Source organism: Topomyia yanbarensis, chromosome 1 (genome assembly GCF_030247195.1).
Source record: "Topomyia yanbarensis strain Yona2022 chromosome 1, ASM3024719v1, whole genome shotgun sequence".
NCBI lineage: Eukaryota > Metazoa > Arthropoda > Insecta > Diptera > Culicidae > Topomyia > Topomyia yanbarensis.
The window spans coordinates 62,976,159-62,999,693 of record NC_080670.1 but is presented as its reverse complement, the minus strand read 5'-3'; the positions used below and the strand labels follow the sequence as shown (position 1 = coordinate 62,999,693).

At 41.7% G+C, this 23,535-nt stretch overlaps 1 protein-coding gene across 1 annotated transcript; it reads left to right on the top strand.

Moving 5' to 3' along the window:
- Window positions 1–2,483: 2,483 nt before the first annotated feature.
- Window positions 2,484–21,916, top strand: LOC131677786 (mucin-2-like). Its single transcript, XM_058957823.1, has 2 exons — window positions 2,484–3,313; window positions 19,455–21,916. Exons 1-2 carry the CDS (start codon window positions 2,821–2,823, stop codon window positions 21,194–21,196), a joined length of 2,235 nt encoding a protein of 744 aa, XP_058813806.1. The 5' UTR covers window positions 2,484–2,820; the 3' UTR covers window positions 21,197–21,916.
- The last annotated feature ends 1,619 nt before the right edge of the window (window positions 21,917–23,535 follow it).

The following is a 23,535-nucleotide window of genomic DNA, read 5'->3' as shown; positions in this document are numbered from 1 at the left end:
GTAGGTGTCGGAGCACAGAGTAGCCTACGTCGTCATGGCCTGCCGATTTTCCTCGCGCGGTGCCTAGTGCGTCGGCAGGTTCGGTAGCGGAAAATTGGTAGTTATATGATTGGCTGGAGTCCGGTATAAACTTTGTAGTAGATGTATCCACGGACGTCTTATGTTTTAGTGAAGGAGGCGGGCAATGCCTCGTCCGGTGACAGTTGTTCAAAAAATTGGCTGATCTCGTTGGCGGTCACAAATGGGTCAATTGTCGTAGCGCCGTTGATAGTGAGGGAGAAGCCGGTCTGTTTTCGTTTCCCACTAAGAGAGTTCACTCTCCTCCAGAGTTCCTGGGTTGAAGAGTCAGGGCTGATACCGTCGAGAAAGTCAGCCCAGCTGGTTGTCTTAGCATTCTGGACAGCTCTTCTCGCTTGATTTCTCAGCTTTCGATAATCCACCGATCGCTGCTCCCATAGAGGGTTATCGATGGTAGTTCTCTTGAGTGATCGAAGGGCCGTCCGTCGTGCCCTGATAATCGATGCCACTTCTGGGTACTACCAATATATTGCGCGACGTGGAGGAGTCCCGCTGGTACGGGGGATACAAGATGAGGCTATCTGCACTATGAGCTCGGATAGGGTATCGGGTGAAGATGCCCGGTCTCGGTCGATATTGTCAGATAGGTTTTGTTCAAAAATCCAGCGTCCAGCGTCGGCACGTAGAGGGGGGAGTGAGTTCATGAAAAATTGAGATGGGAAAGTGGTCGCTGTTCCCCTTGTCGGATGAGACGGACCATCCACAACATCCTGCGATAGAGTAGGAACAAATTGTTAGATGTAGAGCCGATGTCGATCGACCGCGGAGAAATGTGGATGACAGCATTACTGTTCTCGACTATTCCCAATATTGTGTTACCGCGACGACAGCATCTCTTAGAGCCCCAGGCAGTATGGTGTGCGTTGAAGCCCCCATTAATATAAAGGGGGTTGGGAGCTGCTCGATGAGGTTGCTAAGCTTATTTCGTATATTCCTAACTTCCTGGGGTACATAGATCGAAACAACAGTGCATTTGAGGGGGTAATTGATCCGGCGTGCTACGGCGATTAGATTGGTGTTGAGCTGCACCGGCTCTGTTATCAGTTCCGATCTGGTTCCGAGTCCAACTGACTGATATATATTGGCACCGCACCTAGACTCCCAGTTGTAGCTATAGCTGACCCACGGGGAAAGATCCGTGCCCTTCCTGACGTATATTATATTTCCTGATTACACATCATATTATCATGATTTAATCTGTTCCACAATATTCCGCCACGTCACCCGGTTAGGTGCTGCTTGTCTCCAAACTCTCAGGTGCCCGATACTCGCCAGGTTCTGCTCCACTTGGTCCAGCCACCGGGAACGCTGCGCTCATCTCCGTCTTGTACCTGCCGGGCTGGAGGTGAAAACCAACTTGGTGGGGTTGTTGTCCGGTATCCTCACAACATGCCCCGCCCACCGTACCCTTCCAGCTTAAGCTACTTTCCGGATACTTGGCTCACCAAAGAGTCGCGTTAGTTCGTGGTTCATCCTTCTCCTCCACACGCCATCCTCCTGCACACCACCGAAGTTCGTTCTCAGCACCCTTCTTTCGAATACTTCGAGTGCTTGCAGATCCTCCTCGAGCATTGTTCACGTTTCGTGCCCGTAGAGAACCACCGGTCTAATCAGTGTGTTGTACATGGCGCATTTCGTGTGGTGGTGAAGCTTCCTGGATCTCAAAGTTTTGTGCCCTTCCTGTTGTATATCTCCTGAATAGCGAGGCAGATAGGTTCTTGGCGAGCGATAGTTCATTGTAGATGTCCGAGATTGGCTTGCAGTCCGTTGCACGGCTAGCACGCTATTTCTCCCACTGGCACGACTGATTCGGGTAGGGCTTCTGCCACCTAGCGGAATGGAGCTACCAGACAACCCTCCAAGAGCTATGTTGCTGGCGGTTGCGTTAGATTTTCCGGCCATGTGTAGCAGTGATGATCGGCGATAACATCTTCCGCATCGTGCACGATGTTTGTAGATCCTACCGTCCGGATACAGAGGCTCCTCTGCGGCCACCAGCGGTTCCAGGGAGTCTTCTGGTGCTTCCAGGGACATGGTGAAAACGGGGGCGGATTTTTTGCTTAAGGAGGTCAAATTAGGTTTGCAATTTTCGGTTGTCTCGCTGGCATTGTTATTGCCGGTACGAAAGGTTACTGGGTGCCAAGATCAGCTAGCAACTGGACTTAGATTACGCGTTTGAAAGTTATGTGCGCGCCCAGATTTTCTTCCCTCGGTTCTTCGCACAATTTTCGCTGAAAACCAGTTCTCGGATTGCTGGTGGCCAATTAGTCGAAAACCTTTCATGCATGTGAAGAAATTAACCGCATTTTTTGAAAATATTTTTTTTACTAGCAACTAGATTCTGATATCCTTCGAGCACATAATCTTCGAGCGAATCTGTTCTATAAAATTTACGTTTACAAGCACTTAAACAAAATGCAAATCCTACTAGAGAATAGAAAAGCTTCACCAAAATTAACCAATACAGATAGTAAAGTAGATGATCAATCATAAGTTTGTGTGTTAAATCAAAACAAAAACTCACTGTTCACAAGTTGGATTTGTGCTGTGTTCACGTGCACCCTCCCGAAATAATATCACCAACTAACCATTATCTTACATCTATTTATCCTTCATCTGCATTTGTTAATATTATCGAAATCTGTTTGAGCAATTTTTATTAAAACGAGTATCAAATACTGTAAAAATATCCCAGCATCACACGCACACACATTATTATTGGACCTAGAACAGCTAGAGGTGATGGCTAATCTAAAAGATAAAATAAATATTGATTCCTCCTCCTCCTCATGTAACGCTAATGTTGTGCAAACGTTACCACCATCGTCGACAACGCCAATAACCTCAACAATAACAACCACAACAAAACCATCAACAATGGCTTACAACCACAAAAATAACAACAACACATGTAACGCTACTAACTTAAATCCCGACGGCGGTGGATCACTGTTGGATGACATGAACCCATTTTGCACCAACCCGCCAACTCCGCTGAAACCAACCTTTGCCTTCCCTTGTGATGTAACTACTGTTGCCGCTTGCTGCCCTGCGTGTTGCTCTACCACCGTTACTTGTGCATCATCCCCCTCACCACAACTAACAACAACAACCACAACATCCACTGCAACCATTACCTCGATACACGGGGGCTGCGGCCATATCACGTCGGCTCTTTCCACCGGCATCGAATCCACTAACAATCGGCAATCGTTCGATGATTATTTGGATCTTAGTAAGTTCCTTCATCCCGCCTGTACTGTGTAACGAAAAATGCATGATCGTGCCAATCCCTTTTTTCAATCCCGTTTCCACCCTCGAATGGCCACGGAGCTGTAGAGTATAGTTTTGTCAAACCTCTTTAAAATAGGTGCTGGGTCATTGAACCGATCACTGTTGGTAGGATGGTTCGTTATGTCGAATGAGTCAATAGATCAAAGTATTGTTTGTTTTCTTCGACGACGAATTAGCAAGTGATTCATTCAACCTAATGACTCTTTCGGCCCAACGAAACTCGTACGAGTGACACGTTAGATTAAATGGTCCGACACCGTAAAATCAATTTGTTTAGAATTGTCAATGTTAAACTGTCAAACCGTTGATCTACTATAGCTATAATTACGGTTCCGTTCCGACCTTGACATAATGCATGCATGCTTACATAACGATTCGTTATTTACTATGATTATTTATTATTTTGTAAATTGTATATATTCTAACACTTCTAGTAAGTCATGATTAACGTTTCAACTTAGTCTTGTCAGCTATATAGTAGCCGAATAGGCCATCACAGAAACATTAAATCTAAGACGGAATACTACTCCACCACCACGACTGACTATGGATGATGTCCCGCAAGGACCTAAGCTCATAATGCAAATCAAACTGCCTATCAACACATTGAAGTCTTATGGATGGGACAAACTAATCTTTGAATTTTTCTTAATATTTTCTGAACAAAATCGGTAGTTTCAATTATGCATTGTAATTTATAGGTGATCTACTAGGGTAAAGTGCCTATTTTCACCATACTAAGCAGGATGCCTCACTAATTCATTAATTTCTCGGCCTACAATCAATGGAATGCGAAAAAATTGACATCAACAGCTTTGCTTCGTTGTTAGGAACCAATATAATAACACAAATGCGCTGAAAACAGTGCAATTCTCGTGTTTGAGCGCAACGAAAACTCGAATTGAGTGCCCCTATTGTTGCGCTACTATTTGACTCAATGCGTTGAACAAAGATGGCAGACACTGCTCTAACCAACGGCTTCAAATGGGTAGGGTGATAATAGAAACATGGCGAAAATGGGCTCAACACCCTATATAAACCGCCGCAGAATTCATATTCCACAAAAACGCATGTTATGGTTTCATGAGCAGTAAACAAAGTAGTCAGTCCGGCGCTCAGTGATCACCCTCCATACAAAAGTCGGACAAAACCTCAAAAGTGGCCCGAATTAGATGAAAACTTCGCATAAGGGTAATTTTGTGACGCTGAATGCATATTTGATGTTTATTTTGTATTTTTTTACCTCAAAATTTGGCACTTAGGGTGGTTCGAAAATTCAACATTTACGAATATAAAGAATATATCTGAAAAGTCATTTTCAAACATTTTTTCAATTATTGATAATGCTGAGAGACATTTATAAATTATATTACGGACCCTGGGTAATCAAACACTGCCATGCGTCTCCTTCAGACAGGGGCAGAAAGTAGCAAAAAAAGACTTTCGTTGAAGTACCTTAATTTTTAAGTGTCATGAACTACATGCAATCTGTCCGGACAGTTTCAAAAAAGTACAACCACTTTGATAACTTCAAGCGGAGCGAGAAGAAAGGTTTGAACCTATTAAATCGTATGGCAAGTATAAGTCCAGCGAATGAAATCAGTTCGACCCTAATCGGGATCTAAACTAAAAAGATATATTCATTTGAATAATATAGGTTTGAATACAGTTTTTTTTAGAATTCATCATCCTGCATCTTTGAAGTTCTGTAAAAAATCGAACTTTCGTCTTCAGGATTTAATATGTTAAGACAATTCTATTCAACCTGTTCACAAACAGAAAAAATATGAAATAAAAAATAAAAAAAAAAAATAAAAATAAAATAAAATTTTGAGGTTTTGCCTAGCTAGGCGACATTATGCAGCGGAACGGCCGCTTCCTAATAATCGTCTTCCCACCAGGTGTTAATATGCAGTTTCCCGAAAAGAGACTAACTCGACGAGTTTGAACAGCAGTCTTCGATTGATTTCACAATATATTCAGTTCAAGATTTGCTATTCGATGCATGAAATTAGCGGGAACCAACCACAATCGAGCTTCTGTCAGATGTTTTAAAATCGGTTTATTCGTTTTGTATGTTACTTTCCAATCATCGAATATAAAAATAATAGTTGAACGAAAAGATGTCCAAATTTAGATTCTTCTGACTGATTTGTTAGCGCTGATAAGAGCTATTTAGTTCGGTAAAGGAAACATTCTCCGAATGCAAGATATTTTTTCCTTTTGGCCCCAGTTACTAGCAAAGAGCTGAACACCTACCTATCTTGATACCTTGTTGGCTAAAGTATCATATCGCCAATGCCGGGCGTATCGTAGAGCTCCATCTTTGTCGGTGTTGGGCGGCGTCCTTCCAGTTCCCCCGCACGTTCAGGGATTTCAGTTCCTCTTCCACTGCGTATAGTCGTATTCGTGGCTTCCCACGCAGTCGGCGTCCTCTTCCGGGCTCCCTGCTGAATATTGTTTTTACAATACTTTCTTCCGAGATTCGTACCATATGTCCAGCCCATTCCAGTCTGCCGTATTTTATCTGTTCATCAATATTCGCAGTTTTGTACACTTGGTACAACTCCTGCGACTCGAATGCTTTTTTATCTACCTCCCTCAATATCCACGCTTCGTGGCCATAAAGAGCGACAGGAAGAATCAGTGTCTTGTATAAGCCGAATTTTGTCTCCCTCTTAAAAGGTACGAAGGCCTTTTCCACTGCTGTACGATCGATTCCAACTACATCAATATCGTCCACAAAACCAAGGAGCATATGCGACCTTGTGATGAGAGTTCCGTTCCTTTGCACGCCAGCTTTTCTGATAGCTCCTTCAAGAGCAATATTGACAAGCAAATCTGCAGGCATTGCATTTATTGCTCATATGAGTAAATGCGCCCGGATAATTTGCTACTGCGAGAATAAAAACTCACATTTTCACACGAAAAATTATTGGCACTCACACAACTTCTCCGGATAAATACAACGTGTTATTTCTCCGGATAAATAAAACAGCCGGAGGATGAGTGAATGAGTTTATCACGGTATCCTTCTTGCGTTCGCTGCTTCGTTGTCGTTATTCCAAAACACGAAAAAACAAGTCTATCATATTTCTTTGCCACTTTTCTTTGCAATTAAGTGTATTTTTTTAAGTTTTAATTGATTTCCACGAAATTAAAATTTTATCACATTCTCCGGTGAGAAGGAAAAAGTCAAATAAATTTTATCCGGAAAATCATTCTCACGCTATTTGTGGAGACGGAGAATTTTGCGACTCATCTTATCTCGGAAAAATTGGGCATCGGATAAGCTACTTCTCGCGCGAGTGAGAGAGAATTACAATGCCTGCAAATCTGCAAGCTTTGATTCAGTCCATCTAAGGTCACAAATGAGGTTGAGATCACATCTGCAATCCGAATAATCGATTTTAAACCATCCAGCGTCGCATGTATCAATCTAATCATCTTCGCCGGAAAACCATGTTCTGACATAATCTGCGACAGCTCATTTCTTTTCACTGAGTCGTACGCCGCCTTAAAATCAATGAACAGATGGTGGGTCTGCAAGTTGTACTCCCGGAATTCGTCTATGTTACTTTTCCAATCCGCAGACTGAACATCTGATCCGACGTTGATCGGTTCTCACGAATACCAGCCTGGTATTCGCCAACGAAGGACTCCTCAAGCGATCTCAGAATCTGGTAAACAAGATACGCGATAGCGTTTGGTATGCCGAGTTCAGGAGAGATATCCCTCTATAATTACGCACACTTCAGTATGTGCTCTTTCTTGTAGATAGGGTAAATGAGTCCATCCAGCCAACTAGCAGACAATTCTTCGTCCGCCTATATTCCTAGAATAATACAGTGGATTATTTGGTGCAGCTGCTCACTATCGTGTTTGAGAAGTTCAACCGGGATCTCGTCCTTCCCAGCAATTTTACCGGTTTTCTGTTCACGTATAGCGTTCTTAACCTCGTCTAGTGTTGGTGGATCCACAGCTTGTCCGTAATTTTCAATGTTTATCCTGTTCCTAGATACACTTTCACTTCCGCCATTCAACAAAACCGTCAAATGTTCCTTCCAACTGGCAGCCACTATTGTTTTGTCTGTCAGCAAATTTCCCTCTCGGTCTACACATAACGAGCCCTGGCGCAGATGTATGCTGCGCACCATTGACAGTTGCAGTGGCGTAGTAAGAAATTTTTTCGAGGGAGGGATATGAAATTTTTTTTTGTATATATATGAAAAAATGTTGAAAACCATTCTGAGCAGGAAAAAAATGTTCAAAACCAACAACTCAGGGAACGGGTTTGGGTAGTCAAGGTAGGAAAGCTAGCTGTTGGTATAGAATTAATGCTCTTCCCCTACGAGGAGAAGTTCTCCCGAGATCGAGCTAATCAGCTAGGTGCCGAGGTCAGTTCGGCGATTCTGGTGAAGCAGGGTGTCCGGTGCACTGGTGCGCCGATGACCCGCGACTAGTGGTGTCTCGTCGCTGTCTACTCAGTCTAGTCCCAAGCGGTGAATCTAGCTTACGCTAACGGAGAGTTCCCTGGCGAAAAAAGTTCTCCCAATATCGATTCTTCTTTGGTTTTCACTATTTTTCTATCGGAACAACCGGCGGGGTGCCGTGGTCGGTCTAACGAATCCGCATAGAGCGTGACGTCCGGTTCGCTGGCGTTTCGACGACTCATACTCGCTGCTCTGTTGCAGTCTACTCGACTAGCCCTCGGCGGTGAATCTAGCTTATTCCTGCGGAGAGTTCCCTGGCGGTGATTGCTCTCCCGAAACCGTTGTTCGATGTCCATTCCGTTGTAAGACGGTCATGACCTACATCAACGGTTCTCAACCTTTTTCGTACCACGGACTCCTTAGATATCATACTGGGTCGTGCGGTCCCATAGATAAACATCAATTTTGTATGCTATCAATATGTTATTTTCAATTTGTTAGGAAACATGACTTGAAATTTCAATATGCACTCGGAAAATATATTTTTCTTCGCGGACTCCCAGCAATGACTACGCGGCCCCCTAGGGGTCCGCGGACCCCAGGTTGAGAATCACTGATTTACTGGTCCTCCCGTTTTAAGTAGCTCCCTGCACGTCACTTCAAACCTCGGCCATTCAAAGACTCTCCTCGGACATTCAACGACGCTCCGGTGTCTCCTCGACGATCTCATACTCCAAGCACAGGGTTGATGTAGCGTACCCACACCGATGAAGATACTCCTTAAGCAGCCGTGGCTCGGTAGGAGCTGTTTCATGTGGAAGGTCATCTCTCCGTGCTTTCTATTGACTCACACCGACAGGTTTGGATGAGCCGGTAGGTCCACTTTCCTTTCTCCGTATTGTCCCATTCCTGCTGCCACGTCACCATCGAATCGATTCTCATCATCTTTTTCGCGTTTCTGACGTTTCATTGATTGTAGCACTTGCAAAGTTCCGAATTCACGCCACGCAACCGCACAACCGGGACCTGATTTTGCTGGGGATCTTTTTCTTCGACACGAACACATGGTTTCACTGCGGTCACCTTTTCTTTCCCAGATCGTGTTACGGACACGTCCGCACTCTCGCGCCGCCAGGAAAATAAAGTCCACGTCGCACACTTTCACGCCGGGACCTGATTTTGTCTGCTGGTTCCTCTTCCGTCGACACCACCAAGCGGTTATTCTCCGGGCACTCTTTATTTTTATTTTCATGATTTCTGTGGCTGCGTACTTGCCCGTTCCCTATGAATACCTCATATTGCACCAATTTTAACTTAATTAATTACTAACGCAACAGACTATTTAATATCTTGTCGTGGGCAATGAGCTGAACACACTGAATACTAAACTGCAGCCAGTCCACAGAGGCGGCCGCATCCTAATAATCGTCTTCTCACCCGGTATTAAAATGTCTGATTTTATCCATGTAGTCGCCCGAAAAGAAGGCACCCGACAAGTTTGAACAGCAGCATTCGATTGATTCTACAATTCTTTCTGTTCACATTTTTCGGCTCGATGTATGAAATTAGAGGGATCAAATCACGAACGAGCTTCAGTTCGATGTTGAATCGACACAAACTAGTTGACTTGCAATCCACCAGCCGTGCACAACTCACAAACAACTATTTTCTTCTCCGCATTGTACAGTCCTTTGAGAAGATGCTTCTTTCGCTCCAGACAGCTCAATACGAATGATAATAGAAACAAATCTGCACCTGACATATATATAAATTTTTTCATCATTTCACTGTTTGGTTGGTGCATCATATTGACGGCTGTGCGCGAGTTGGGTTGAAACTTTTGAAATTTTTCCTAGTCTTACAATAAAAGATATAAACGTTCCAAATCATACACATTTTTTCCGAAATTTTAAAGAATGATTTTTTTTATTATAGAGGTTTTAACCTTAGGGTCAGTCGCCTCTTTTCGGGTTAGAGAAATTTCTTTTGGAAAAATCTCTAACCCTATGTGCAGAGTTGGGAATCGAACCTAGGTGAGCTGCGTACAAGGCAATCGATTTACCAACTACGCTTTGCTCGTCCTGGAGAGGGAAATTCTATAGTAAGGACACAAACTGAACTAGGCGTACTTAACCTAGTGACAATAGACGATAACGAAGTCGACTATTTTACCAAGTTCGTTAAAGCGATGGTTCATTGTCAAAGTCGGTCTGTTCGCAATATTGTTAGTGTTGTGTATTTCGGTAAGCAGTAACGTTCTAGGGCAAAGATATTGATTTGTGCTGGCACGAAAGCTACCTGCGACACATGCTTGCGATTTTTTAAAGTATGTAATACCCCCATGCTCATGGGGTTTGACATGGGTGTTTGAAATGGGTTCAACCCATGAATACAGCATCACCATGGTCCGGTACATCCCATATAAAATACCACATGTTGTTTTTTATGGCTAATTGGCTCGGACCATGTTTAAGGTCTTTTCAAGGGGCTATGTGGTGTTTGAACCCATGAGTATTTGCTCGGGTACCCAACAATGGTCGTCGTATGTTGGCAGACTCAATCGATCAGTTCAGGGCAACTGATGTAAAGCATATCGTATGAGTCTACACTGGACAACTTCAAGCCTTTGGCACGATAAATGGATCAGACGAGGTTTGATAGCGCACAAACGAGTAACAAAAGCCTTGAAAAAATGCTTCTCGTGTGATGATAGCCAATAACGAAAAATTTCTCAACACTTAGAATCATTGTTTTTCTTTCACACCAACTGTAAAACGTATTAATGAGCTACCTTAGCTCACGGCAATCGACTTTTTTTTTTCTTATAACTATACATATTTTAAAATAATTGGCGAAAACCGCTTTCCTCCACGCATTAGCACAAAAATCGTATCATTCTCGAACAGTGAAAATAGTAGCGAATTAAGTGTGCAACCCCGAGGAACTCCAAAAATGTTCGAATATCATTCGGATACATTGTGTCCAATTTGAACATCGATTGCACGGTGTACAATGTAGAATCGAAGCTTAGATTACTATATCTCTATATTCATACACATTTGACTTATCTTCTAGCGAAGTAATTCTGGATGTTGCATTTATTTCTTTCACGTTATTCTGGAAATTTTGGAGGTATCAGAATATATTGGCTCAAATGGCATGTTACCCGTATGTGAACGGAGATTATGGCCTTGCCGTGTCTTCTCATCATTTTCCTGTGCGGAAGGAAATGAGAAGGAGGAGGGAGGAAGTAGAATTGGAAGGGTGTGAAAAATTACCGTTCAAAAATGAACAGCAGGAAAGTTAAACTCACAAGTAGTTCAAATCGCCTGCGAGAAAGCCTAAAACTTTTTAACGCACTGGGTTTGAAACTTTAGTATGTTACTAAGTTTCAGTCGCTAAGTTTTGTGTACATAAGGACAGTTGAAAACTTGAAATCGTAATTGAGTTGCTGCTGGGCAGTTGCATATTAGATGATATGAGGTACCGTAGTTGGATTCACAAAGATCCCACGAAATTGCCTCAGCACGCTGAATAGTAGCCACGTGATTAACATGCCAAAATGTTATTTTGAAAAGAGTAAGAGGTTTTATGAAACCACTAGACCCGTTTGTTTAAAAAACCTGTTTTAATCCACCTAGCGGTGCAATTGTGCCTTTCTCATTTCTCTAAACTATGGCACGGAGGCTTTTTATGTTCAACATAATTGTGGAAATGTCCATTACATTCTTAGTACACTTTGCACTTATACACAATGGCATGCCAGCCACGAACTTGATGAGCTACGTGTCGACGGTGAAACACTTGAAACAAAAAAATATCATACTCCATTAGCCTAATCAGCATTAGATCAATGTTATCTGCTTGCTAACTCATTTTGTCATGCGGGGATGGGTATGTGAGGAGGGCGAAAGTCCCATGAATGAACGACTCCCCAGCTTAAATTGGTATGCTTTGTAATATAGTGGTGGTTTAAAGATGATGGGGTTGTAAGGGAGGGGTATGAGGTGGTGGTCTGAGGGGTGATTTAAGGAGATTTTTAAAGGAGGGGAGTGAACAGTAGAGGGGGGGGGGTGTAACCCCTCTCCGTAAACCATCAACTACGCCCCTGTTAAAATCCAGAAACCTTATGCGAGTTGAAAAAAAAATTAGGGATTAGGTTGACGTTTTTCAGAGTGATTGCATAACCTTTCTATATGAGAAAGGCAAAAATGTGCAAAATCCAAAAACGTGAATCTTCGTCAAATTTTTTTCGTGTTTGCATCAAATCTCGACGTTTTATGCACCTTGAATACATTTAGCATCAAAAATAAAAATTCTATTTTTAATTTTTCCTATAGTTTTTATGCGAAATTTCTGTGTGGCCGCACTCTGAAACCCGTAATTCCGGAACCAGAATTCCGATCGATCCAAAATTCAATAGCAGCCGATGGGAAGGTTGCACCTTTCATTTGAGACTAAGTTTGGGCAAATCGGTCCAGCCATCTCTGAGAAAAATGAGTGACATTATTTGACACATACGCACATACATACACACACACATACACACACATACACACACACATACACACACATACATACACACATACACACACACATACAGACTTTTTCCGATCTCGACGAACTGAGTCGAATGGGATATGACACTCGGCCCTCCGGGCCGGGATTAGGTTGCCGTTTTTCAGAGTGATTGCATAACCTTTCTATATGAGAAAGGCAAAAATGTGCAAAATCCAAAAACGTGAATCTTCGTCAAATTTTTTTCGTGTTTGCATCAAATCTCGACGTTTTATGCACCTTGAATACATTTAGCATCAAAAATAAAAATTCTATTTTTAATTTTTCCTATAGTTTTTATGCGAAATTTCTGTGTGGCCGCACTCTGAAACCCGTAATTCCGGAACCAGAATTCCGATCGATCCAAAATTCAATAGCAGCCGATGGGAAGGTTGCACCTTTCATTTGAGACTAAGTTTGGGCAGCCATCTCTGAGAAAAATGAGTGACATTATTTGACACATACGCACATACATACACACACATACACACACATACACACACACATACATACACACATACACACACACATAAAGACTTTTTCCGATCTCGACGAACTGAGTCGAATGGGATATGACAGTCGGCCCTCCGGGCCGGGATTAGGTTGACGTTTTTCGGAGTGATTGCATAACCTTTCTATATGAGAAAGGCAAAAATGTGCAAAATCCAAAAACGTGAATCTTCGTCAAATTTTTTTCGTGTTTGCATCAAATCTCGACGCTTTATGCACCTTGAATACATTTAGCATCAAAAATAAAAATTCTATTTTTAATTTTTCCTATAGTTTTTATGCGAAATTTCTGTATGGCCGCACTCTGAAACCCGTAATTCCGGAACCAGAATTCCGATCGATCCAAAATTCAATAGCAGCCGATGGGAAGGTTGCACCTTTCATTTGAGACTAAGTTTGGGCAAATCGGTCCAGCCATCTCTGAGAAAAATGAGTGACATTATTTGACACATACGCACATACATACACACACACATACACACACATACACACACATACACACACATACACACACATACACACACATACATACACACATACACACACATACAGACTTTTTCCGATCTCGACGAACTGAGTCGAATGGGATATGACACTCGGCCCTCCGGGCCGGGATTAGGTTGACGTTTTTCAGAGTGATTGCATAACCTTTCTATATGAGAAAGGCAAAAAGCTTTTGTTTGACGACAAATTTGTAGATTGCGCCAGCAACAGGACAGGACCAACAAAGTCAATCTCTGCGCTTGCTCTTGCTAATTCGTCGGCTCATTAATTACCTGTAATACCGGAATGTTCGGGTTTCCATACGAGGTTGATAGTATTGTCAATGCTAAGTTCATCTATTTGAATTCGGCATGCAGTCACTAGTTTGGATCGTGACTTGTCAGGGCAAAGGACCTTGATTGCAGTCTGACTATCGGAGCAGAAGTCTACAATTTTGTTGGAATAACTCTGTTCGAGGGCCTTTTATATCCCGCACCTAATCGCAAAAAAATGTGCTTTAAATACAGAACAGTATCTACCTCCCGAGTGATGCTGTTCCAATCTCATTTCACGACAGTAGACAGGAGTTGCGAAAGCACCGGTAAACGTCATGAGTTCAATTCTTTGCAGATGGTTTAGCTTTGACTGGACCGTCATCACCTCTCCCTTCTGCAACCACACAAGGCATCCGTATGACAGTATTGGACGTACGACTATCGTGCATGTCCCATAGATGTGTTTGGGTTTGTGACTCCAGGTCTTGATTCTGAATTAATTTACGTAGACCAGCTCAGTTTGGAATGCAATATGACTTCGGTCGACCGAATATTCGGGCAGAATACCGGCCGATTTTAACTTAAGCCGTATATATGGTACGCCGAATAATTAAACATTAAATATTCGGTATTCGGCTGTAAGCCGAATAGTACTATTCGGTGCATCTTCATCAGTAACGATTAAAGAATTCGGTTACTAAGTATTGCGCTTATCCAACTCGAGATACATGTAGATACTCCATGACTGCGCGTCGCTTCCAGAATTGACTGGAAGGACACATTGTCAAAATCACCCCCAATATCTAGGAATACACCCAAGCTATCTCGTATAAATAAATACCATTTCAGAAATCTTCGGAACCATTTCCTAACTATTCATATAATACTCACCATATTGGGAATACTACTGATACATTCCACCATTATAATTTAACTATTATACTACCATACTCATTTAGTTACCATTTTCAATACCTTCCGTGTATCCTATATTGAAGATTTGTATACTACATTGTACTTTTGTCCCAGAGATTGCGCTCATGATCTTTGTTATTCGTATACCTGTTTACGCTGCTCCAAAAATTTGCAGTTTAACATGGCCAAAATTCCTCGTCGTACAATGTTGCGGCGATAGCTCAATTGGATAAAGCGTCAGTCCACTTAGTGTCAACGAAGCTTTCTTCAGAAGATGGCTTGTAACAAAATGAAACTTCCTTCGTCGATAGAATTGAAATGTGAATATGAAGAGTTTTTTTTTCTCCACCGAATATTTTATGCCTTGCTAGATTTAAAATATTCATGTCACCATATTCTGTATGGTTCTTGAATGGTATGTTGTCAAAATGGATATGGAAACAACCCGTTGTTTGTATGATCTAGTATGGAAAAAGACACTGGTTATGTTCGATATTATACCAGGCAATGGTTATTCTTTTGTTCAACGAACCATATGGAAAATGGTTTTGTAACGTTCGATGCAATGGTTGGCATATGGTACACATTTATGCGGGATATTGCTTGAGTGAGAAGGCGTTTTGAATGGGAGCGGGCCATTTGGCATAATGGACATTTGGCATAATGAACATTTGGCATAACGGACACTTGACATAATTTTGTTAGGTAATCACACTGACAGTCATTTAGCATAACATACGAATCTGTAGTTTATCAGGTGAATGACCCATAAGGTTAAAGCTGCACTAAGCAATAATAATAATGTGCTATGGTTTATTACCTGATTTTGGCTTCTTTTAAATATGAACATTTCTTTTGAGTTTAATTTTTGAAATTGCTGTGCTTGTTCATTTTTGCAATTATGGATTCATTGCTATGACTTACATGTTAGTATAATATAGTGTAGAACTGTGATCCACCAGACGTATGTTTTGTTTTGACCATTATTATTATGATCGCCAGTGAGTTTTGGTTTTACATACAGCGTTTCAATAATTAAAATTATTCTTATTATCTTTCTTTATATCATTAGCTGTTCTTTTGAAATATATACTTTATCATTTGTGGATTTTGCCAAGTTTTTCAAACGATGAGTTATAGAATTAACTTACATATATTCAACCATCGGTTGTTACACTGCTGCAGCACTTGGGGCAAAGCTAGTGCAATGCGGCTTTGCCGCATAACTATGACCAAGGATTCGAAGCGGCGTAAAGCCGCTTTGGATCCGCCGGGCGAGGTGGCCGCCTGCCCGCCGTTGGAAACTGCGGCCCCTCGCAAGCAAACCTGTGACTCGTTTGCCTGGATTACTCAAACATAGGGGCTATAAATTAGTTTAGGTCCGATGGAGCGACAGCGTTATTAATTGGTAAAGAAGAATAATCTAATTAATTTTGGTTCAAGTTCAATTTTAGTACTATTGATAAACACTCATTTAGAGTCATTTAAATTTTTTAGGCAAATGTCGTTATGCTCAAACATTTCAGCTACATGCTACATACAGCTGCTTACAACTTCATAGCTAACTTTCCCTCGCACGATGAACGTTATTGTCACCATGCAATAAACATACATAATACATACAGGAAAGGATATACTCAAAAACATCCTGATAATTAATAACTTTATCACTACATATACCTATGCCAAATGACCGTTATGCTAAATTACTGTTTTCCTTAACATAAAAATATTTGTACGGAAAGACCTCGGCTCAAAATTATGCCGAATTACCTCACTTCTCGCACAGTGTTTCCCTGTAGCTGAAAAAATGACAAATCACCTCCAGGGCGATCACTTCTCAAAATAATGCCGTTATGCCAAATGACCTTTAGTGTGATCAATTCTCAAAATTATGCCAAATGACCATTATGCAAAATAACCGTTATGCCAAATGTCCGTTATGTTAAATGACCTTATGCCAAACGACCTTATGCCAAATGACTTTAAGCCAATAGACCCAGACCTCTTTTGAATGTTGTGAACAACATCGTGAAGAGTAGCAAGACTGGTAAGCATAACCTTTTTTAAGACATGTTTGAGAGTATCAAATTCATTTTGCAACAGCACGGGAAACATTCCATCTTTTCCAGGCAATTTGTATGAAGCAAAGCTGTTGAGTGCTCACTTGACGGATTCAGTGGTAATTAATGAGCGTGCTAGATCCCACGAGTCCGAAGCACTAGTATGAGATCTGTGAATATTGTCCAGGTCCGGGTCGATACTATTGTTGAGTTAGTCAGATAAAGTCTGGTTTTAAGGAGTTCTTTTGAAAATATTTTGAGAGAATTTTATTTTAACCTGCTAGCCTCGGTCAGACTAGAAACATTAGTGGATAGGATTTACCAGCCAGCTCGCTATACAGATCGAAGACATTTCTTATATGCACTACGAGCTGGCTTGAAAACCCTGGAGTCGTCACGCTGTCACCGGTTTTCAATCGCTTCCAGTCGCCCTGAACGTTGAGCAGGTCCTCAACTGCACAAATCCATCGTGTTCCCTGTTGCATATTGTCTTCGCTTGACGCTCATTCGGCATTCGGACCATATGTTCAGCCCGCCGCAGTCAACCGTGTTATATCAGCTTCATAATATCCGTCCCTTTATATATTTGGTGCAACTCATGGTTCATGCGACGCCGTCAGATTCCATTCTCCTGCTTACTGCCGAGTATTGTTCGCAGCACCTTACGCTCGAATACTCCGAACGCTCTACGGTCGACTTCCTTTAACGTCGATGCTTCATGACCATATGAAGCCACCGGGAGAATCAGTGCCATATATAGGGTGAATTACTTCTTTCTTTGAAGACTACGGGACTTCAGCTAATTTCGAAGTCCGTAATAAACCCTATTTGCAGCTGCAATACGTTTTTTCACCTCGCGGGTAACATCATTATCGCACGTCACTAGAGTTCCATCTACAATTTCAAAATTTTACACCATCTAGCGCGACTACATTACCTCTACCACAACTGGTCTCACATTGTTTGCCAGCGACCATATACTTTGTTTTACCGGTATTAGGCATGAGTCAAATTCTCACTGTCTCCCTTTTAAAAGGCGCAAATGCCTCTTTCATGGCACGTCGACCGAGCCCAATAAATTCGATATCGTCCGCAAAACTCAAAATCATGTTTGATCCGATCCTATGATGATGGTATCGCTCCTCTACACACGAGCTCTCCTAATCGCTCCCTCGAGCGATATGTTGAACAGTAGATTCGACAGTGCATAACCCTGCGTCAATCCATCCAAGATTACGAAGGATGTGGAAATTTCATCCGCAACCCTTACACTTGATTTCGATCCATCCAGCGTTACACGAATCAGCCGTATTAGTTTCGTCGGAAAACCGGTATGTTCTAGCATGATTTGCCATAATTCATTTCGATTCACTGAATCGTACGCCGCCTTGAAATCTGTGAATAGATGACGGGGCTGCAAGTTGCAAGGATTGCTATAGTATCATAATAATTTTTCAGAACTGTTAAAGACACTGTACAGAGTTCTCGAGTGTGATTAAACTAGCTTAATTTTCCGGATTGCCGAGAAAACCGATTGTTCAGAAGCCGTGAACATGTCGATATCCACAGTGTTACCACGAACATCTAGATCTCGGTTTTCAAGCTCGATATCAGATGATTCATCAGTCATGCAGACATTCGAGAAATATCTGCCAAATAGTGAATATTTTACCATCCTAGTGGCAGCCGCTTCATTGTTGAAATTCATTCTAGATAATAGTCTAGGTAGTAGTCGGTTGTAAAGATCAACGGCAGCATCTACATCGACTTGGTCGATCAGTACACTCCAGTCAATCAATATTAGAAAACGGCGTTCTCGATTTAGTCCATGGTATGCAATTGTCCCAGATTTTATGACCTGGGACATGATGACGCAGTTCTTATGCATCATATTGTCCGAAACTATGAATTCGTCATATAATTATTTGACCCCTGTGCCATGACACCCCAATACTAGCGTGCGTTGCGAGATCATATTATGAGGCGAGCATTTTTTCCGATGTTATTATTGATGTATTGCTTCATTTGACCCGTGCAATAGTGGCAATCTTGTTCTACATCCAAAGTTTTCTTAGATGTTTACCTTTTCTTACATTCGACTTTTTTGTAGTGCATCCTTTTGTCACTTTCGACCTCTTGCTTCACTCAAATTCCGTTTAACAATTTGTTACATTCGACATTCTTTTACCTTTAAGCTGTACGCACACGAGGTCACAAGACACACATCACAAAAAAATATTCACCATGGCTTTTGTTCTATGTATTCCAACGCGGCAACAGCACCAGCGTTGGAATAGGTAGAACAAATTCCATAGTGAATATTTTTTGTGGTGTGTGTCCTGTCGCCTCGGGTGCAAACAGCTTTAACTTTTTGTTAAACTTGACCTTTTGCTGTATTCAATCTTAATCGATATTGTACATTGTGCCGCATTCGACTTTTTGGTCACTCAATTTTCTGCTATATTTGACGTCCTGTTAGTCAACTTTTGAAATATGTCCTTTGATACAAAACCCAATGCTGCAAAGTTAGTTATAAAAAATGGAAAATGGATGAGGCAAAACATGATGAACAATTCCGCATGTAGTAGGAAGTTCAATTCATTAGAATAAGATTGGTCTAGTATTTATACATAACCCTGTGTGTTTGGTAGCATCAGCTTGTTAAATTTAACGCATTTCCCAGCATATTTGTATATCTTACCCAAAGTTACGTTATTTTCTGCTAACAGTTTGCACTTCACAACCCTGCTTGGTTCAATGTTTGTAACCTTATTGTACTGTTTTTCTGGTTAACAGAAAGTTAACAATATTTTTCGCTTCTATCGCTACCATATTCAACACCATAGGCGTACAGGAGATCCTTCAAGAAGGCACCGGCGCATACCAGTCCAACAAGAATGGGGCAACGAGCGAAGTTTTGGATAAGAAAATCTCAAAAAACCCAAGCACGCCTACTACAAATGAAGTAGTCGCCGAAATGTCCACCGCGGATACAATCGCCACCAAAGCCCTTCCTTTGGACTATAACGAATATGTCAGTAGCAGCAATCAACTAAAGTCAATTCCGGCGATGACTACAATTTCTTCGGTAGCATCACCGCCCTTGGTTTCATCGCCTACGTTAGCATCATCATCTTCCTCGAGTTCGTCTCCTTTAGCGGTGTCTGGCAATGTTGTGCGAACGATTAAATTACCGGAAACGCATATATTTACGCCTAACAAATGTGCCAGTCCGGTGTCACGAGACTCCACCGATCGCGCAATCGACGTGTATTGCGAGCCCACTGGAGATACGCAGTTCGACACTATGTCAGGAAAGGGCATAGTGGTTCGCGAATACCACGATGTTGAATACAGTTTAGAAAAAAATTCAACAAAAATACACGGCGAAACGATACAACCAGACGAGGACAATGAATTTGACGATGATTTCCACGAGTTTCAAAGCGTTGGAAGCACAGTTATAGCGAACAACAAGAAACCAGAACAAAAAGAAGACCAGCGAGTGCCGGAATCTAGAAGATCCCATCTGGATGTTGGAAGTGAGTTCACTTTTGGAGACCGAAAGGAAACAACGAATTGCTACTCTAAACCCGTATTCGGCACTTCACCAACAGAAGAACTGGATCAAACAGATGATGAGTTCAGTGAATTCCAAGCTGCTGTTCCTGTATCCGAAAGTGACAAACCAGTTGTGAACAAACCGATAGCGAGTGTAGCAAACGAACAACCCAGGTCGAACACCAGTTCTCCTATACTCCTAAGTCCGTCGATACTACTGCCACAGCAGGCTAAACGGACCGAACCTGTTGATAGTAGTCGAACGACACAAATCAATTGGCCAGAACCGGGAATTGATCCGGAAGAACTTGCTAGATTTGAGGCAGCTTTTCCTAAGCCCAAAGTAGCAGTTTCAACAACATCGTCAAATAATTGTTCCCCGAAACACACCCAAGTCAATGTTACTGCTACTAATGCGGTAGATGATGACGAATGGACCGACTTTGTTTATTCGAAACCTGCAGCAATCGAGAAGCCACCTGTCACTACCAAACCAGTAAACCCCACCCCCAATAATCAGCAGGAGGAATGGACCGACTTCATCTACAGCACTCCTTCATCACAAAGTTTGTCTTCTAGTCAAAATAATTTCAACTATCACAATTCATTCGGTGCTAGTAGTTTGGGTGGGCCGAAGTTCAACTCTTGGAATCAGCCTCAGCTTCCCCCGCCACAGTTCAGTTCGTGGAACAGCAACAACTACTACTACACTCCGCACACCAACAACGCCAGCTTCGCCAAATCAACCGTTCCGACTCAAAAAGTGCCAACCTTCTCTGCACATAGTCAGATGCAGCATTCATCCATCACGAACAACTACCACCACCAACATGCATCAGTTGGAGCGAACCTAACAAACCAGTCTCAGCGTTCTGGGCAGCCGTCAATAGCTGGTATCTCTCACCTACCGGAACTGTCCTTCATCACTCCAAATGCACCTGCTGGTGGCAACGCACCGGGAGTGAAACCTCTAACACATTCCTTCCTCAGTAACGTTATCTCAAGTAACAATTTCACCAAAAAATGATTGTTATTGTACGACGGTGGCAGTGGTGAAAATACGGGCGGCTGTACCAAACGAGTGCCACGGGTGTGCGTGCGCAATCCGCTGGTAGAAGGCACAGGTCTGGAACGGCAGCCTATTTCTGTCAGTTCTGCTACTCCAGTCGGTGTCACCCTGGGCGATGTCATAATGTAATAATGGTTGTACGTTTCCTCCAAGAACATCACACAACCGAGATGACAAAGGATGTAATAAAACATATTTTAGGACAAAATTTCCTAGTGAATTATAAACACATTTGTTTGTTGGGCTAAATATTATTTAGCGATTCTATTATTTCACCGAGCTTTTATAGGTACTTAATTTGTTATTTCGTTAGAATATTGTTTCTTACCACCAAAAAGACAGTGTAGACATGAGTGAGTAGGCGTCATCGAAAGTACGCAGGCGGCAAGTTGTGTTATGTTGTACTTAAAGCATAAAGCGTAGACTAAGAACAAACAGAAGCTCGTGAATACATATTTCTGCTGCGTTTTTTGCGGATTAGATATATCATCGGCCGTTTGATTGCACCCTTGGGTTGCAAACTACATTATGAAATGAGTATTCAAAGAGAATTGTGTAGCTGAATGTAACAAATAGTAATTAATAGCGGTTATATTTATGTATGTCGCGCGGCTAGTTTGAAGCAAACAGAACAATTTTTAATCAATAAAGGGGATACACATTATTTATTTAACATAACTCTAATTCAAACTTTTCTTGTTTCCGAACGATGCAGTTCCTTAACACTTAGGGTGAATGGGGGTGGAAATTACTGGTTGCAAAATATTTGCTGCCACTTTGGTAAGTACGAATAGTGATTTAACATTTTTAGCATTATAAAGCATATAGTAGAACAGAATGGAGTGAGGTAGCCAACAAGGTAAGGTTGTCAATTGCTTTTCATTTGTGCAGCATTTGTTCAAACAATTTGCTCTTTATGAGGTAACTCTAAGTCGTTTAGGTTAGGCTACTGGTTATGCCAAAAGTTAAGTGTCGTAACTACCGTAGTTTGTTTCTTACTGGTAGGTTGGACGCTGGCAATGTATGTAAACTATTCATAATAACAGACAAACTTCTTAAAAATACGATATTTTGATATTTAATTGCTTCAGTTTTGTGCCATTCGACCGAGTTTTCTGAAACACGTGATTGCAAGTGACAGTGCTGGAATCAAAATTCCCTTGCATACGGAAGATGATAATACTGAGGAACGACTGCATGATCTGGCGTGGTACCCCGTCAAAAAATTGCAAAATTCGTGTTGTGAAAGGAAGTCAAGTCGAACTCGTTTCGTGTAACCAAAGATAAACTCAAGATTACTACGTCCCATACAAGCAATTGAAAAATTACGGTTCAGCAACCGTGAACCGGTGAACTCAATAATATTATGCTTTTGGTCTCCTCTCGTTAACAGGCATCGATCGCGCCAACAAAAATTTCTCGGATGCACATCAAACAGTGAAAAACATTATGTAAACATGTAAGTTTGGTCGATTTTGATTAGAACTTATAATGTATAAGGAAAATTCCTTTTTTCCAGTCAAGAGGACGACTAGAACTAGTGGGTTCTTTTTTCACATGTAAATTAGCTCGGTTATATTCTTCAAAAAAAATTACGCGGATTGAGTGTTTACAATATGAAAGAAGACAATTGATCCCCTAAATTGAGCACGATCGATATTTAAGCACGTCTGTCGAGATTAACACATTTTGGAAGGTTTGGAAGGAAAAATTCATTTGGACGCTGGTTACAATAATCCCCCCGTTTGATGTTTGAAAAACTGCTCAACTGTCAATATGACGGTGAACCGTTTTCGTCGAGGGGTCGCATTGAATTGGTGCGTGAAAAATCCCTGACCACTCCATCTACCATTTATCTTTGGTATAACTATTGTTCCATTATATTTTCCCATAGGGTAAATACTTCAATCAAAGTGGGCGAGGATTGACAATTGTTCAAATAAGACAAAACTCAAGAATGCCTTTAGTTGGAACAATAAAAAAATGACGCTCATATTCACTAGACAAAACAACAACAGACAACATAGCGATATGATCGGTAACTCTAGTGATATGGGAAAATTGATTCTCTTCTAGCATCTGTACCATACACCAAAAATTAAGCATCAGATTCACGGTCCGCACGCGATCATTGAAGAAGACACGCGAATTTATGCACGCGAAGTTGCATATACGCTAGCGCAAGTGACAAACAAGTTAACATACAAACGCTCGATCCGTTCACGATCATCCACGCACATCTAGGCCCGCGATCTCGGAAAGATGAAAATAACCCGGTGATTAAGTGAACGGTTTAG